At 41.5% G+C, this 14,608-nt stretch overlaps 1 protein-coding gene across 2 annotated transcripts in view; it reads left to right on the forward strand.

Annotated features, from left to right (window-relative positions):
• Nucleotides 1-14,608, forward strand: part of ANKFY1 (ankyrin repeat and FYVE domain containing 1) — a 677,352-nt gene that overhangs the window by 251,476 nt on the left and 411,268 nt on the right. For both annotated transcript variants that reach the window (XM_078679681.1, XM_078679682.1), the window contains exons 6-9: nucleotides 762-911; nucleotides 2,784-2,949; nucleotides 7,989-8,193; nucleotides 11,126-11,194. In XM_078679681.1, coding sequence (XP_078535807.1) covers nucleotides 762-911; nucleotides 2,784-2,949; nucleotides 7,989-8,193; nucleotides 11,126-11,194 — 590 coding nt within the window. The remainder of the gene's footprint in view (nucleotides 1-761; nucleotides 912-2,783; nucleotides 2,950-7,988; nucleotides 8,194-11,125; nucleotides 11,195-14,608) is intronic.

Consider the following 14,608-nt stretch of genomic DNA (forward strand, 5'->3'; position numbering starts at 1 on the left):
AAGGCTGTGACCACTGCGTTAGCTTTGCTGCACACACAAGAATTACTGCCTGTACAGTCAGGTCTGTTGGGATGGGCACTTTGCCCAATTTGTCCTGCCGGAATTCCGGGTTTGAATTATGTTTGCAGATCCGCCACCGGGGAGCTATTGCTTTGGTATTTACTCTGAGGGATGGAATCTGCGGCTAGAAGCCTTTATCAGATGAACACGTTACTTACCTTTGGTGTAATGCCTTATCTGGGAGAGACTCTAGCTCCAGATTTCTTACCAACTCAACCATCGTCCCCTCTTTGCAAACAGATTTCTAGGTATAGGGCTGTTCCCTTTTGATGACCCTAGATCCACACACCAGTGGTCCTTTTTCTTTGTGGCTCTCCACTTCTACCTTGGAAAGTCACACAAATAAACTGGCATCTGCATGCTGGGGTGGCGCCTATATAGGCACCCCACAGGTTACTTCTAGTGCTCAGTGTACTATTCATGAAAAATGTCTAGATCCAGTCTGACTGACGCCTGGTGAATATTGTAAAGTAAGGAATCTGTGGCTAGATAGTCTATCAGATAAGGTGTTACCAAAGTTAAGTAACTTGTTCTTTAGGGAGGTATGTAATGGGAAAATGTGCCGAAATGCTGTTAACTAAGGCTTAATTGAATACAAGGTTATAAATAACTTAGGACTGATCCAAAACCTAACGTAGGTGTTTCGCTATAGTTTTCACCATTTCTTTGTTTCTTAATATTTGTTGTCAATTTATTCACAGGATGACCTGCGGAAAGAAGATTTCAGCAGCATGAGTGCACAACTTTTGTACAAAATGATCAAATCAAAGACCGAGTACCCGTTGCACAAAGCCATTAAAGTGGAAAGGGAAGATGTTGTATTTTTGTACTTGATAGAAATGGATTCACAGGTATGTTGAGTATTGAACTTTTTCACCACTACATCAAGCATTACCATTAGAATAAATATTTGATTATGCACACGTATAGGCCCATGTTATTTAACATATTGTCTTTTGCTGTATATATGTTACACATTAATTAATACTACTGGTGTGCTTCAAACAACCAGTACCTGTTCAGTTTTTACCAACTATGCTGGTCAGCAGTATGTATGTCCGCACTTATGTGGGAAGCCAGGGGAGTTGTACGCGATGGCTGTGGAATTTGTTTTACCCATGTCAGTGACGAGTGTAAGGTCACTTTGTCAGGTTTGCTGGTACCCTAGAAAGCGTGGTTGGTAGTAATAGTGTGCCAAGTTCGGGAAGCATTGGGTGAGATCCTCCTTGCATTGGAGATGATTATTGAATGTAGGTGATTCCATAGAGCTAAGAAATATATAGCATTCGTGTAGTGCTCAATAACAACTGAAGTGAATTGATACATCTGGCAGGCTAAAAGTGTGCCTTAACTTGCGTTTTTTAAGTGTTTATAAAGCTATGTAGCTCTTATTTACATAGACTCACATCCCATTACTTCAGATTTTATTGCTTAATTCAGTCAGCTATTCCAGTAGAGACAGATTCATGAAACGTTATCAGAATATCCATTCAGATACATATAAATACTATAATTTATCATCACAAATGTATATTTGTACTTACATTATGAGATGTACAATGAATCATGCCCAATTTGGGATTCCTATCAGTTCATAGAACTAACAATTTAATGATAGTTTACATGTTAAAAATCTAAGTCTAAAAAGCAAGAACAGCCAAGTTTATTAAAGGAAATGGACTACAGAAAGGTTTATGATGAAGGACAAATCTTGCATCATCTGAAGAACCTAATGAGTACGTAATTCTTTCTCAACAATCTGAGAATTTTGTTTAGAACATTAAAAATGAAAGAATATTCCTTTTCAAGCTGGTATTTATCTTGTAGAAAATGCTGAAGAGTTTGCCAGGTTACGTACAATATAGAATGACCCCATGGCCGCTAAAGCAGCACCGTGAGTTTATGACCAGTGCAGGTTATTTAATTGATTTCATGCAGAAACTGAACAGAAATCACCTTGGATCATCATCTAGGACTTGGATGACTCACAGTGTGCAGTTTCATCTCCATTAACAAATATAAATGGAATCATCTACAGTCAGTGGTTGTTTTGAAAACTTGGTTATAGATATGGCCCTCTTGGCTCTACATTAGACAAAGTAACGTCAGGTATTCTAGAACTTTATTTTATGCAGATTATGCACCAGACAAAATATAATGCTTGTATTCTAGGATTTAACACAAAGGCAATGAGTGTTATTGACTGTGTAAGAGGTGTCCCAGGCCTGTTTGCTTGCTTTCCTGCAGCACCCTTCACAATCTTTCAAGACACCATGATCTGTATCGCAAAAATAAATAGATTCCAGAATTGACTTTGTGAGAATATCTTTGATTTAAAATGGGGTTTATGTGTCTTGTATATTTTTATTGAATGTCGTGTAAAGAGGTAATTAATAGTGTGTTGCATATTGGCCGATTGTATGATTTCCAAATAACAAAGGCAAATATAAAAAAAACATTGCCATTATTGGATATACATTTTTATATAGATTTTGTGATTGTTTGAGGTTGTTTGAAGCAGCGTCTATAGTGGGTTTATTTGATGCTCATTATCTTAAACAATATAAAGAGGCGTTATGATTTACTCCTTGAATTTCCCACATGGCATGCAACAGCACTGGCTAGTCATTATTTACTTATGTTACCCTCGTGTATACTTCCAATCAATGAAGTAGGTTTTGCTTATTTGCAGTGAAATAATTGCGTACATTTTTGTTTTTAAGTTGCCTGGAAAACTAAATGAACTGGATAAGAATGGAGACCTGGCCTTGGATCTGGCCCTTTCAAGGAGGCTAGAGAGCATTGCGACTACCCTTGTGAATAATAAAGCAGATGTGGACATGGTCGATAATAAGGGCTGGAGTCTTCTTCATAAAGCAATACAACGAGGTGAGCGTGCTGCATAATAATCTTTCCCCTAGAAAGAGAAATCTTTATCAATTGTTGTGGTGTTCTGTGTTCTCTCAATGGCAGGCTCATTACCTTTCATTATTTGCAGTTTGGCTGCAAAACTTACCATTATTATTGATTGTATACCACTTAATTATTTAAAAAATAATGTAAGTAACCTAATTTATCGGAAAAGCAGATCTCCAGCCAGAATCTGATGTTCTAAAGGAGCAAGGGTTTTCTGTATGATGCAGTGGAGAAGCTCTTAATCAAAATTGCTATTGAAATCCTCAAAACGTCCTTATTTTGTTAACATTACCAGTGCTAATTATTCCATTTAAATACACCCAAGTGTGGTGTAAACTGCACTTTGAAGATCTTGTCATAATAGAGAGCCTACGGAGCTCTCCCATTATGTTTAAAAAAATAACTTGTCTATAAATTACCTCAATTTACAAAGTGTAATTACAAAGTGTAATGACAAATTCGTTTGCTAGCCAACATGCTCAGTCCTCTAATGACCAAACTGGTCCTTTCCTGGTAGAGCCACCTCTAACAACTTCCATCTTTTGGCTATGCTCCATTCATTATGTCAAAGGTTTGGACAGTCTTCGTGCTTCTTGACGCCAAGAAGACCTTTTACTCACATGAATGCCATTTTTTGGTTGCCATCATGCGCCAAATGGGGCTCTGGCAATATTTCAGCTGACTGACGTAACTACTGTATGATTCCCTAATGGTAAGGGTACAGGTAAATGGTTATCTATCCCTTACATTTGATGTGGGCAATGGCACATGACAGGTTGTCCCGTTTCACTATTACTGTTGGGCCTGGCAATTGATCCTCTTGTGTCAATGTTATGGGAGAGACATAGCCAGCGAGGTATTGTTTCCCACACAAAGATTCTTACTCTCCCCATACCCTACAACATCATCTTATTTTCGTATTTGTTAAAAACCAAAAGATAAACCTCAGCCCCATTTTCCATGACATCGTCTGATTTGGTAGTTGTACTAGTCTAAAAATTAACTGAGTAAAGTCCAAAGTATTTCTTCGAGAGTTCCCTCTGTCCTTTTGAGAGGACTCTGTCCGCTATTAGGCGATAGAGGTAAACGGAAATTAGGAATCCATCTGTGGGGAGGACTATGACCTAGTGCTTAATAAGCTTTCGTGTCGGTGGAGTGGTGGTTTGAACTTCCCTCTCCATATCAGGTAGGCGTGCATTATTAAAGATGCTGATGCTCCCTAATCTTTTCATTAATAGACCTATCACCCCAGGGAGAAATGTGTTCACCATTCTCCGCCCTCTTGTCTGGGGTAATAAGGTCCAGTGAGTGAACCGGGAAAGGTTTACACAATCATATGGGCAGGGTAGATTTGCTGTTTCTGATCGTCAACAATGTTTTCTTGGCAGCACAAGCAACGTATGCCATATACTGGGTGAACCCACAAGGAATGAAAGACATCAGCTTGACCCAGTGACCCTTGGAACTATATTGTCCAATAACGCACCTCGACCAAATAAAGATTGAGATTGTTTTTGTGTACAAAATGGACATTATGGTCCTTAGCTGGATGCACTGGCTACCCTTCTGTTTATTCCCCTAAAATGTCAATTGCAAAAAGCCACAAGTTATAGACCTGTTGCTTAATATAATGCTGTCTGCGTAATTACACCGAGCTTTTCCACTCTGCGATATCAACCAGGAAATGGTGAAGAAAATCTGAAGGGAACACAAAATCTCATGAATAACAATGCTTTTTAAGAAACGTGGGCCTCCTATGGGTAGCATTCAATCATTTAGTAGTCTGACTAATGTCATTGATTAAAAAGATAAACCATGTATATCAAGTTCAACACTGTCTTCTGCCTCAGAGAGTCCTCTTTAGCAACGATCTTTCCTGCATCCTACTCCTTTCTCATCCTCAGATAATGCAATACAAAGTCTGTGCTTGAAAAATGTAAATGCAAGTTTCCATTGTTATTAATCTGCCCCTTCCATGTCTCATTCTGAGGAAGATTAGAGACATTTATGGAAAAATGTGAAAACCCTTTATCAATTTTTTCCCCCAATGTTTTATTTATTTTAAATGAGAAAACTAACAGTTGCATTTACAAAACTTCAATGCAACTGCAGTGCCATCTCACCTCCGATATTGCTCGAATATGACTTATTTTAGTCTTGCAATTTGAACTACAAGCATCTTTTCTGAAATTTAGTTTCCTGCATCTTACCCTCTGACCCCTTTCTCCCCTCTGACCTACATTGTTTTTCTTCTCCTGTATTCTGAGGCAATGCTATGTCTGCAAGGTAGTTTTATAATTTGTCGGTATGCCAAACATTTTTGGGTGAAGACAAAGTCTCAGTCTAACCCCACTACTGGGCCACGCCTATTCTGTATAACATCAAATGAAATCCCAGATGCAGTTTGCCTATTTGTGCTTCATTGTTGAGGTACAGCTCGAGTTCCTAGGCACAGCAAACTCAGGCCAACATCTGAGCATACTTTCCCCATGAGAGAGATTTGCAGGAAAGGGTGGAAATGATTGAGACAGCGCTTTTTAGCATTTGGGATACTTCTCTATGTACCTTCCAGAAGGGGACAAACTGAATGCAAATCAATCTTGGCCTTGCCCTAACTAAGCACTCCAGCATGAACTGTTAGGCCACACCTCTTTTGAATCAGAACATAAACAACCTCAACATTTTACCCTCATTGTCGAGCGGAAGGTTGAGTCCCTTGCCTAAGCAAACCTTGGACCCATGTCTGGGTAAACCTTCTCACTCAGGAAGACCCATTTAGACAAAGTCAAAGTGATGACATGGGGAACTATTCACGGTAGGAAGGGCCTATTATGACACATTTCACTCATTCAGAGTAATAAACCAGTCTGCCATGTTGCAAACTATAAACCAATTTACCTGATTAAATACCTTTTTTGATCTTCATTGAGTACCCAATCTTACCTTCACACCGACATATGTTCACATGTTTATACAAAACAACTTACTCACATTTATCGTAATGGCTGCCAGACAGGAGAGTTTCAAGTCATTTGTCACTTCAAAAGGCCTTCTTTTATCTAGTTTCTCCTTTGAGTCCTGTTCAAGTCTGTGTTCAAAAGTTCTGTAAAGCCTCGCTTGGCCTGCCTGGGAAAAGCTCCTAAGCTACTTACAAAGGAAGGACAAAAGCAGGATTGACCCTTGCTAAGCAAGGCCAGATTACGCTTCTGGTGATATATTAGTACTCCCCTCTCACTGGATTCTTTAATCCTTCCCATAATGTAGTGTAGCCAAGAAAAGTACATTTTGATGAGTGAGGAATCCGAAGCCATATTGTTTACGCAGGGTGTTTCTGAAGAGATTTCAAAGTATCTATCAAACTTTGAGTCAGAGGTGATCTCACCTTTATATTGGAAGGAGTTCACAAAATAACTTATGGTTTGCACCACAGAAATAGTCTAGTTTCTCTGAAAAGTGCTAAGCTTTGCTACTTGGAACCTATTCCTTTTTGGGTGTTTTCACACATTGCAACAAAACACTGACCTACGCCAGGGCAAAGACAGAGTCTCTAACTTGTCCCTTTCATCATTGGGGCTCACGTTCTCCTTCAAGAGACCAGGGTCATACTATGCTGCTTTACCTCATGCCTTGATGCCCATCCCTGAAAACTGTGGAACCAGGGTAAGGGTATTAGAGACGGGAACTACAAAAGAGGAACCATTGAGTGTAGAAGCCATTCTTGAAGGACTTTAGCTTAGGAAGGATATACTGGCACATTGATTAAGAGACTCCCAGTGCTGTGCTTGGGACCTTGTCATGTGGTGACCAGTCCTGGAGAATTTTGCTTAATTACTGATTTAGCCTAGCGAGCTTGCCGGTATAAAATCCACCAAAATGACTTGTTTACTGTGCTTTATCGGAGTAACCAAAGCGATTCCATGAACCCAGAAATCGTACATTCATCCCAATCCAGTCCTTGTTTCAACCATTTCTGTTTGAAAATACATCCTTCACCTTTTCCACTGCCTTATTTGAGTTCCTACTCATGCAATATAGTTGAACCTTAGTTAGCTTAGCCCTTTAAACAACTGTCACCACACCTGCTGGGTTGATGCATGTCTTTTTTGTGTGTGTGTTCTTGCAATAGATTGTTGGCAGGCAGAAGCAATTACAAGAAATCTACCCTAAGTATTCAGCTTAGACAGAAGTCTTCTATACTTGATTCATTTGCTACTTCTTTGCCACCCAGCAACTTTCACAGGGAAACTTTAACTGACAACTTGAAGCTACATTAAAATATTTAACATAATTTGTTCTGTTATGTACTGAGATTATCAGTTCTTAGGAGGATGTGATTTATGATTTGTAAAGTAGCATTCTCTGCTGACTCGTGATCTGAAGCTGAATTAGTAGTAGTATAGGAGATAGTTGATTTTGGAGTCCAGCGTATAGTGCTTTTTTGATAACCTCACCATTGAAGGGCAGGTGAGTTATGGGCTGGTAGTGGTCCAATATGTTCTTCAGAAATGGACGTCTCTGGTCTTCTGCGATTATGCCTTGAGTTAGGGAAGTTCTGCTAATGATGAGTAGTGGTGAAAGAGCTTCTCAGTTGAGTGCTTCTGTAAGACTAAAGGAAGAGGTTTGATTTTACAAGTATTATAAATACAAGAGTGCCTAAGGTGAGTCGCTTTTACTACTTTTTCAAATTATCGTAGGGTGTAACCTGGAGACAGTTCGCTTTAACATACTTATTTCATAATATACCTAAAAGTCAAGTATTGTCTTCTCTTGAGAGATAACCATGGCTACTTAATTCCCAGTGTTGAGTATGAAGTACACATGTTCCCTGCGCATTTTAATTATAAGGGACCTTTCACTCCTACAGTCAAAAACTGTTTAGTGCACGAATAATTATAGAAGGTTTGTGCACAAATTTCAAACTTGTAAGCTAGTTCAGGCTTCCTGGAGTTTGACTACAATACATACTGTACTTTTCAAACTACTAATCAATTTTCTCTCTTCCTCTGTGAAAGATGACAGATTCTCTGCCAATTTCCTCATTAAAAATGGTGCCCTCGTAAATGCTGCCATTACGGGTGATCAGGAGACACCACTGCATCTTGTAGCATTAAAATGCCCCAAGAAATGCTCTGCTGATGTGATGACAGAAATGTCACAGATTGCTGAAGCACTTTTACAAGCAGGAGCCAATCCAAACATGCAGGACAGCAAGGGAAGGTGAGACACTCAGTTGTGTTTGTGTGATTTTAAACAGTCTTGGTTATTTAATACACAATTTCAACTTGCAGGTTTCTTTACTTTTACACCTTTACATACCTGCCCCAGTCGCAAAAGCATTTGCATGCTCTATTTTTGAAACCAATACCTTGTACAAGGAATTTTTTATGAGTTTGGTGAAACAAAAGACAGGTATTCCTAAGAATAGAATTGTGTTGGCAATAGGGCAAAAGAGGGGAAACAAAGTGTCTGTAGTTGCACAGTTGTGTACAGTGGCATTGGTCAGAAATGCAGCATATACTTGTGTTGTTGTAGGAATGATAATTCAGTAGGGGCAAATAATCGAAGAATCGTTCATAACTTTCCCTATTGAGAATCCAATTATTTTTACAGTTGTCACAATCTATGGCTAATTATTTATTCTTCCATCTTGTAAATCAAAAAACTGAGTACATGTGTTTGGTCCATTTGGGATAAGTAGAAGCTAGTCTTCATTGATGCAAGGATGAAAAAACAGGACCCTCACACAATCAGAAACCAAGCAATTTATGATCCACTTTGGTATGAGCATGAATGGAATTACAAAGCAATATGATAAACTGGTGTTCTGACAGTCATTAATATACATATGACCTTTCATAAAATCATGAGCTGACGAGATAGTTGGCTGTTTTGAAATTATGGAAGATGTAAGAATGATGACATTTTTTAATATAGCGTACAGATTGAAAATTATGTAATCTGGCATACCTCCTTATACAGCCTATAATTTGTGTTAAAGGGCTCACTGTTGGTTAACAGGATAATGGAGAGATACCTGTAAAAACGCATGTAAAGACAAAGAAGTAGAGAGTGATACAGAAAAGGGTATTCACCCTGCGGTTACACCATGTTGTCCTCTGCTAGACTCCTATTTTCTCTAGATTTATAAGCAAATAGTCTGCAATGTTATAATAGTTTTAAGCCGGTAAGGAGCGCCAATCTGCTAATGCTGAAACCACCCATCCTCAGGAAAAAGAAAACGTACAACAGAGCTTTCACAGGGGCAGCCCCCAGAATATGGAACTCGCTCCCGCCAAATATCAGAAAAATTACAAACACATCAACATTCAAACGAGAAACTAAGATCTTCCTAATGAGTAAGTTCCTGACATAATGAAGACACCACGAGAACTGGAGGTGATTGAGTCCCGGAACCGGGATGAAGAATACACTGTTTAAGAACAAAGTAGAACATTCTGAACAGGAATACAGACTATCCCTTACAAATCGTAGTATATATATATGCCAGGATATTTATTCGGTCTGTACCTCTGCATCCCAGCGGGAAAGACTTATTATAGAGCTCTACACTTATCTACCTCAATCAATATATTAAGTTGCAATGTTATGTTTAAGGGAATTAAGCCTCGACACTTCTACCTCACTCAATATATTATGAGGCAATGTCTACGTTATGTAAGTACATTACCACAGAACAGCATTATCTATTCTAGGTTTTTCCTTTGCTATACCTCGACGAACACCTAACCTAGCTCATGACAATGGGAAATATTTACTGTATAACTCGACACTTATCTACCACTCATTATAATATTGTAATACTATGTTATGTGAACTAAGCCACTCGACACTGATCTACCTCACTATGATATTATATGATAATGTTATGTTATGTGAATCTCATATCGACAGAATGTATAGTTGTCTGTGAAGCGCTCTGATACCCAAGGGTCAAGTTCGCGCTATATAAAACTCTCTAAATAAATAAATAAATAAGCATTTTTCTAAATTGAATTATTGCTTTAGTATTATTCACATATATATTTTAGATTTACTGTAGAAAGGTTTTGTATGTTTTATTCAGATTTTAAGTTAACTTTAGTCCACTAGTCAATAAGAAAGTCATAATATAGTCTGAATGTTCTGAATTACAGTCATACATTTTTTTAAGGAGGGGCACTGCTGGGTTATACTTGTTCTAAACTGTTTTGAAAAAAACTAATCAATGCGTGCTACTGAGGTTGGCACAATGTCCCAATCCCGCCTTGAACATGAAATAATACAACCAAGCAAAACCGCTTACCCTCTGTGCACTGTTGCTAATCCCAATTGGGGCAAAATTAATCAAATGTATTTCATAGTATTATACAAAGTGCTCAACATATAACTTTGTTCAATGCTTTTTTACTGAAAATTTATAATCCATCAGAACATTATTACATTTCATAATATTCAGTATGCATATACGATACAATCCTTTGTGAATCCACTACTTCTTTCAAGAAATGCCCAATGCATTTCGGGCCACACGGCCCTTCCTCAGGGGCTGTATCTGAAAAACACGAAACAATACATTCACAATACTAAAAAACCTCCAATAACATGGGTTACAGTCTAGAACTTCATCATTTCATGTGCAAAGGATTGTATCGTACATGCATACTGAATATTATGAAATGTAATAATGTTCTGATGGATTATAAATTTTCAGTAAAAAAGCATTGAACAAAGTTATATGTTGAGCACTTTGTATAATACTATGAAATACATTTGATTAATTTTGTCCCAATTGGGATTAGCAACAGTGCACAGAGGGCAAGCGGTTTCGCTTGGTTGTATTATTTCTGAATTAGTCATACCTATAAACACCCTGTGCTTCATCATGTTCGAAAACCTAACTAATACGTGTCTAGATTCCAGATGCTTGGAACTGGGTTACATTTTAAGATTTTCCAAGGACAGTAAACTACAGGGTGTTCCAAAGCTAACCGATTTTTCGCTGTTGGCTGTTCATTATCATTCAAAATGTGAACAGTTGTGGGATGTTTTATGCTTCAAATGCTCATGCCTATAGTAACTGATGTATGTTAATTCAAATCGTCTCCTTCCTTCATTCTTTCTTAATAGTTGTTTTTTTATTTTCTTAAAGAACACCATTACACGCTGCAATAAGTTCAAAAAATGAACAGGTTTTTCATCAGCTGCTCCAGTGCAAACAGTGAGTATGGAAAGAAGATTTAATCAATAGAAATATATTGATAGTTGATCCTTTTGGCTGCTTGGCAGCGTTGAAAATGTATTTAGCTTTAAACTGTGTCACAGCAGAGTAGGGTTCGGACATCTGTCCATAGATGAATGTTTTGGGTTTGACTGAACAAAATATAAAATGTAATCAACTTTTCCACTGAGGTGAATTGTTAATGCTTATAAGCAAATCTGTCTTATATATTTTTTCACCGAAAGAAAACCGTTAAAAAGTAAGATATGGTTCTGGCTCAAATGTAACCAATTATGGTTATCAACGTACTTAACCCACACCATATCTCATGTTACCTGCCATAGTGTTACATTTATATCTATTTTTTGTGCTGCATCGAAATTGGTGTTATGAGTGTGGTGTGAGTTATTTAATGTGCTGAGTGCATTGATAACCATAACTAGCGAATTCCAGTTGTTTTATACATTTGAGCAAAAATCAAAGCTCACTTTTTAACTATGTTTTTTAAATAAATTGAATAGTTCCTTTTTAGGTCTCGCCCGGCGTTAGCATCGCAGAGCGCTGCTCTCGCCATGCGCTGGCTTTTTGTAATGAAGTCAACATGTGCACGCGTACGGAAGGACAAATATGGCGTTGGGCTGTCTACATGCGCGTGCATGGTTTGTCCCTCCGTACTCGTGCACTTGTTCAATCGATTACAAATGTACGCACTTGTTGACAGCCCGACGCCAACTTTGTTTACCTTACATGAGAACAAAGCATGGGCTCTCGCTTGTTTTGTTTGCCTCAGTAATAATCGTTAAAGTCTGTCATGAGAATGCTTCTTTACTAATCACACGAGCATGGGCTCTCGCTTGTTTTGTTTGCCTCGGTAATAATCGTTAATGTCTGTCATGAGAATGCTTCTTTATTTATCACAAGAGGAGGCGCAAGCGCGGGCTGCGTGTAATCCTGTCTTCCATATAAGGATTTCAGCAGCATTTCTCTTTAAATTGGCTTTTTGCCCTGGGCATGTTTCTGCTTTGGGCGCACGGCCTTACTTGCCTAAGGTGTACTCCCTCGGTAAACAGAGCTAGACAGGAATGAAGGGTGTTCTCTGACGCTACAAAATAAAAGGTACTGCGGATTATTATTTCCCATAAACATTCCATAGTTTGCTTACACACTTCCTGATGACACACACATAGGTTTAAAAAACAGAAGTTTGCTTCTGTGGCAAGTTTAATGGAAAGGCCTATAGAAAGCCACAGATCGGTACTGTTGGACAGGCCACATGCAGGGCTCGCTCCCTCCCCGCAGGACAGGGCCCGGGCCACCGTCAGCACCATTGCCCGGCCCAGCCGCCATCTTGGACACGGCACCACGCGGCCGTGCGGCCTCAGCCCGACCCCAACCCTGGGCCTGGCCAGGCCCCGACATCCCGGCACCACCCTCCACCCAGGAGGTGAACGGCCCACTTGGCGGGTCAATGGGAGTACGAAGTGTCGATGGCTCTCCCCCGCCAGGTGCCGAGCACCCCCAGCCTCCTCGGGCGCTGGCTCCACCCCCCTGCTGGGTGTCTGGACTCCCTCATCCCGGACCTCCCGACCTCCAAGAGCGAGGGTCCGGACATCAAAGGGCGCCAGACCTATAACTGAGGCGGCCCCAGGACAGGAAGGCAGTTGTATCCTGGAGTCGAGAGACACCGCGACGAACTCATCCTTGACGGACTGTTGGCGCTGCCACAGCCCTGCCTTGTGAACTATTGTCCTGCCTGCTGGCGCTGCCGCGGCCCTCTGCAACCTTCATCCTCGTGGGACCTGCTGGCGCTGCCGCGGCCCTCTGCAACCGTCATCCTCGTGGGACCTGCTGGCGCTGCCGCGACCCTCTGCAACCTGCGTTCTCGTGGGACCTGCTGGCGCTGCCGCGGCCCGTTGTAACCTTCATCCTCGTGGGACCTGCTGGCGCTGCCGCGGCCCGTTGTAACCTGCCTTCTCGTGGGACCTGCTGGCGCTGCCGCGGCCCGTTGAAACCTTCATCCTCGTTGGGACCTGCTGGCGCTGCCGCGGCCCGTGCCACCTACTACCTCTTCGGGACCTGCTGGCGCTGCCACAGTCTGACCCATCCGAACACCGAGCTCGAGGATTGTGAGCTATCACCGTTACACACCCGTACCCGTGGGTACCAAGACTGTCCCGCTACCCCCTTCCCTTACTAGAGACTAGAATTGAGAGGATCATCGTGTCCTGATCGCCCTGTATCGTACCACTCTACTACCCGAAGTGCCTATAAAAGGTGTTACCATAAGCTTTGTGTGGTGTCCATCTGTGGGGGGGAAGTTACCTGTCTGTGCGATCACTCTGCTCGGCCGACCCTCCAGGTCCCCGTCTAACATTGGTGGCTAGCGGCGCGATCCGAACCAACGCGTACCGTACAGACAGTAACTCACCCTACGACTAAAACCACAATGACGACCAAAGAGAGCGGATCGGCGGAGAAGTTCCAGATGGAAAAGCTGGAAGAATACAACCACCGAGAGCTCAAACAATTTTGCATGGACTTAGGCATTGCTACCACCGGGCTAAGCACAAAAGAAGACTTCAAAAACGCCCTAGAGGCCTGGACAGAGACACATACCGCAACCCCCCGGGACCCCGCAGCCCCGGAAGTCAACACCACCCGGACGGAGGGACGGAGACCAGGCCCCTCCCATGAAGAGATCCAGGAGCGGGAAAAAAATAGATTACACGAGTTAGACTTGGCACGACTCAGATTAGACGGAGAGTTGAAACTGGCGGAACAAAAAATAAACTTAGAACACTTACGGCTCAGAGAAGAGCGAGAGGAAAAACAGAGACAGAGAGACCTCGAAGAAAAAAGACTGGCATACGAGCACGAGTGCAAACTAGCGGAGATAGAAATACGCAAACTGAACAAAAACCTAGGGGTGCCCGAGCAACCGCACTCCCCGGGTCCTACCGAGCAGAAGGTCCACATCCCCAAGGATGTGGTCCGAGAATATCACCGGAACGACGACATACAGCAGTGGTTCAAAGCCTATGAGATTGCCATGACCGCCCACCGGGTCGCTCGAAGTGACTGGGGGGCCGGTCTATGGGGGAGATTCATCAACGAGGGTCGTGATGCCCTGCTGCAGCTTCCGGACCATCAAATGACGTCCTATGACCATATGAAGGCCGCCCTCCTCAGTCGATATGGACTTACACCCGAAATGTACCGCCAGAGGTTCCGCAACTGCACCCGGATCCCAGGTACGACGTGGTTGGAATACGTGAACTATTTCAGCCGAGCCTTCGAGGGGTGGATCAAGGGTAACAACGTAACCACCTACGAACAACTCTTCAATCTCATTGTGTGGGAGCACCTCTCCAACAACTGTTTCGTCGAGCTCAGGCAGCACCTCCTCGACAGTAA

The sequence above is a fragment of the Lissotriton helveticus genome, chromosome 3_1 (assembly GCF_964261635.1).
Source record: "Lissotriton helveticus chromosome 3_1, aLisHel1.1, whole genome shotgun sequence".
Taxonomy (NCBI): Eukaryota; Metazoa; Chordata; class Amphibia; order Caudata; family Salamandridae; genus Lissotriton; species Lissotriton helveticus.